The sequence below is a fragment of the Antrostomus carolinensis genome, unplaced genomic scaffold (genome assembly GCF_000700745.2).
Source record: "Antrostomus carolinensis isolate BGI_N321 unplaced genomic scaffold, ASM70074v2 scaffold4786, whole genome shotgun sequence".
Lineage (NCBI taxonomy): Eukaryota > Metazoa > Chordata > Aves > Caprimulgiformes > Caprimulgidae > Antrostomus > Antrostomus carolinensis.
Genome location: NW_010323781.1, coordinates 21,808 through 25,502, shown reverse-complemented (window position 1 = coordinate 25,502; position 3,695 = coordinate 21,808). Strand labels below are relative to the sequence as shown.

At 41.9% G+C, this 3,695-nt stretch overlaps 1 protein-coding gene across 1 annotated transcript in view; it reads left to right on the top strand.

Annotated features, from left to right (window-relative positions):
* The first annotated feature begins 1,129 nt into the window (after nt 1-1,129).
* GCLC (glutamate-cysteine ligase catalytic subunit) overlaps nt 1,130-3,695 on the top strand; it is a 20,918-nt gene continuing 18,352 nt past the window's right edge. Inside the window, exons 1-2 of the mRNA XM_010170678.2 lie at nt 1,130-1,288; nt 2,675-2,857. Coding sequence (XP_010168980.1) covers nt 1,185-1,288; nt 2,675-2,857 — 287 coding nt within the window. The 5' untranslated portion in view covers nt 1,130-1,184. The remainder of the gene's footprint in view (nt 1,289-2,674; nt 2,858-3,695) is intronic.

The window sequence follows — 3,695 nt, the reverse complement described above, 5'->3', positions numbered from 1 at the left end:
AGCGGTTGCTGTCGGTTGGTAAGCTGCAACTTTAACATCAGCATCTGGCATGAATGCGAACTCCTGGGGCTGGAGCTGTGGTGTTCGGTAAGTACCAGCGGATGTGTTTTTAGGCAGTGTCAGAAAACAAAACTGAGGAGCATGATGCAAAACCTCTTTCAAGTTCTAGCTGAGAAACTGCAGCCTGAATTTTTAACTACTATTGTATCACTAAGTATTGAAGGTCTGTAAGGTCCAGGCGGCTGTCCAGTTACTGTACTAGGTTGCACTCTGAAAGTTTTCAGGGGAGGTTTTTTAGCAAGTATGCATGGAGGTTACAAAGTTTGACCTGAGGGTGTTCCAGATTTGGCTGCTTTGAGATAATCTCTGTTAGGGAAACAATATTCCCCAGTGCTGGGTCACAGTGTTGGCACTGCTGCTGTTAGTGGCTTGTTGGATCGATTTCTCCAGTGGTGTGTCACCAGGAGTGGCTGTGGGTCGCATCCTGGGGCACAGGGAGAGAGGCAAAGGGTGCAGAGGTCCTGGGACAAGGTATGCTGCTGGGCAGGAGGGGAAGAAAAGGTCTCAGCAAAGCTGAATCAAGAAGGGGTGGGAACCTCCGTGCTGTGCCAAGAGCTGGAGTGTGTCAGTAGTAGGACTGATGCTGTCTGTGACAACCGTGGGCTTTCTGTGGTGTGAGTGGGGCTCTGTCGTGCTAGTCTTAAATAGCTACAACAAGTGATGGGTGCAAACAGATGCCTTGTTTGTAGAATGACTCTTTTTGTTTGGTGTTTTTGTCAGCAGCAGAGGCTGTAACTCATGGAATGACAGAGATGTTTGTGGGCTATAGCTTGCATAGGGTTTTATTTTTTTTGTCTGAAAAATAACATAGTGGCAAATACAAATTCAGGAATATTTTTGTGCAATATCCACAATTAAAAATGGAGGGAAAAATTTTCAAGGCAAATTTAAAGGAATTTCAGTTCTTTATTCAAGATGAAATAAGCATGCAGACATCTCCAGTATTGTTTACTGCATTCGTAGTTAGTGATGGTTTTTAAGCTTCTGTAGAGATAAAGTTCGGTGTGACATCCTTTCCAACCCCCCCCCCGCCAACTTGACATTTAAAATCACATGCCAAGGTGTTTGTGTGTGAACAAAACCTTACTATTTATTTTGTTTTTATTATTTACAAGGTGGAATATATGTTAGTAAAATTTGACCATGAGAATAAGAAAGTACGCTTGGCGCTCTGCGGCGAAGAAGTTCTTCAAACACTGCAAGACAAGGGGGAGAAGGTAAACCCCAAGTGAGTAGCTGTTTCCTGTTTCTTTTTTTTTTTCTTTTTTTTTTTTCCCTCCTGTATGGTGCCATACAGAACTCTGTAGACCTGGCTTAACTTTCAAGTCTGCTGTCAGTAAAAGTGTAAGCCACAGATACCGGTATTTTCAGATGAATCTGTGGTGCAGGAAGTGAAACACGCTGAGCACACTTGCAGGCAGTCTGTGCACCTTTTCGTTACGCCATGAAAAAAAAGGGGGATGTAAGGGTGAGCCCACAGGAGTTGCAGTGAGGGTGTTTGTTTTGTGTTGCTCTGGTTTTCCATGTTTGTGTGCACAGTAACCACATACTAGAGCTTCCCTGCCATGTAAAGCATGTGTGTGCGCTCACCCCTGTATCCCTGACTGCGGGAGCCAGCGAGGGCTGCACAGGGAGGCCTGTTCTCTGTAAGAACACTCTCCCATTTCTGGCAGAATTAGGAACCTAGATGTAAAGATGGCAGGGCAGTTCTTCTCTGTCCTCTCCCATGGAGTTTTCAGGGATAATTAGACTATATCCCTATTTCAGCTAGCCAGAGGACTGTGAATTGCCTTTTAACTGATGGCAGCAGAGAAATGAGGCCAGAGACAGCAAAGTGTTTTGGCTGAAGGGAACTGAAAGCAGATCACAGCTTACAGGAGGGTAGAGAAACTCTGCTGTAGCAATGAAAGGCTTCTATGCCCTGGGCTTATTGTCTTCTCTATAAGTACCTTGACCTCATCTTCCAGTAAGGCTTCCCTGTCTGTCTTCCTCAGTAGAATGACTACTGAAGGCCTGCAAGAAGGAATCCCTTTGCTTTTAGGCTCAGAGCTGCTATGGCCAGAACAATAGAGGAGATGTGGCTCTGCCTCTGGTAGAGAGTGCTCCACAATGGCATGGCTTCACAAGGGGGTGGGAAGGCATTACTTTTTGGGGGTGACTAGGTGCACTCAAACTTAGTTTCATTTCTTAACCTGATAAATTGTGAAACAGAACCAGATATTCACAGGCAATAGAAAGAAGAAACTGAGCATAACTTTTGCCTTGCCTTGTACTATGGGAGCAGTTGAATGTTTTATATGTTCCAGTTTCAGTTAAAACCCCCCAAGAAACAAATCCCTTGGGACAGATACTGAAGGTGATTGCAATTTGACCTAGGCAAATCCTGCTTACTGTGCTATACACTAACACTTCCTAGTGCCAAACTGTGCCTTAATTTTTTTTCACTGCCTCCTGATGGTGAGGTGCATTGGAAGGTATGTTGTGTTACTCTTATAAAATAATTAAATTCAGGAAATTTTTCTTGAAAGTGGCATTCATTTCTAAAATTTGAGCAAATAATCCATCTTTTTTGAAGTTGCAGAAGTATTTAAACAAGGCTCTTCTTTTATTATAGCCACCCAACACTCTGGCGACCAGAATATGGAAGCTATATGATTGAAGGGACGCCTGGGCAGCCGTATGGCGGAACCATGTCTGAATTCAACACTGTGCAAGACAACATGAGGAAAAGACGGCAAGAGGCCGCTTCTGTGCTCAAAGAAAATGAGGCTGTTTGCACTGTGACATCATTTCCAAGGTAAGATGGTTGTTGAATGTTAATGCTGTGTTTCCTACTCTCCTTTTATACTTTTTCTCCTTATTGCGTGTTGCTGAACTGTACAATGAAACTGAGCAAAATATGATTCAATTAACGTACTTTGACTTAATGTTCCCGTCGTGTTCCCTAAAATTTTTATTGTAGAGACAAACAAACAAGCACCTCTTGTATCTTCAGGTTACTTCTAATCTGATTTTGATGATTTTGTATCAGGAGAGAATACCTGAATATTCATAACAGAAAGTATTGTATATAGAGTAGTCTGCCATCTTGAATTGATATGGCAAATCATATATGAAAAGTTTCTCTTTACCTATTTTGCAGCTTTTGATCTTTATAAATAGTAGTTTTGTAAAACACAGCTAACCTGGTTTAGTTTTTAACACTACTTTTCCACAGAAGCACATTCAAACTTCTTTTGGTGGCTTGGAGCACACAGTAGAACAGGACTGTGATTATCCTTACAAAATGAAGACTTAAAACTTTTATAATACTGTACTTACTGGGTCCTGAGCTCACAACACCCTTGCAAAGGGTAGATTATCTCCCTTTTATTGTTATAAAGAGACTCTTGAAGAAATGAAATTCAGGATGGACTTCATTACCTAGGAGAAACTGTACTTTGTGAGCTTCCTTTCAAGCATAATTCTAAGCAAGGATTTATTGTGTTCATTCTAACTAGCCTGGTCAGTTAAATGAATTGAGATGGTTATGCTTAAAATAGTAAAAAAAATTGCTTTGCAGTAGAAGAGAAGCAGCTGGCCTTAATGGCTGGTTTCTTGTATAGTACAGAATGCAATGGCCCTAAATTCCTGCT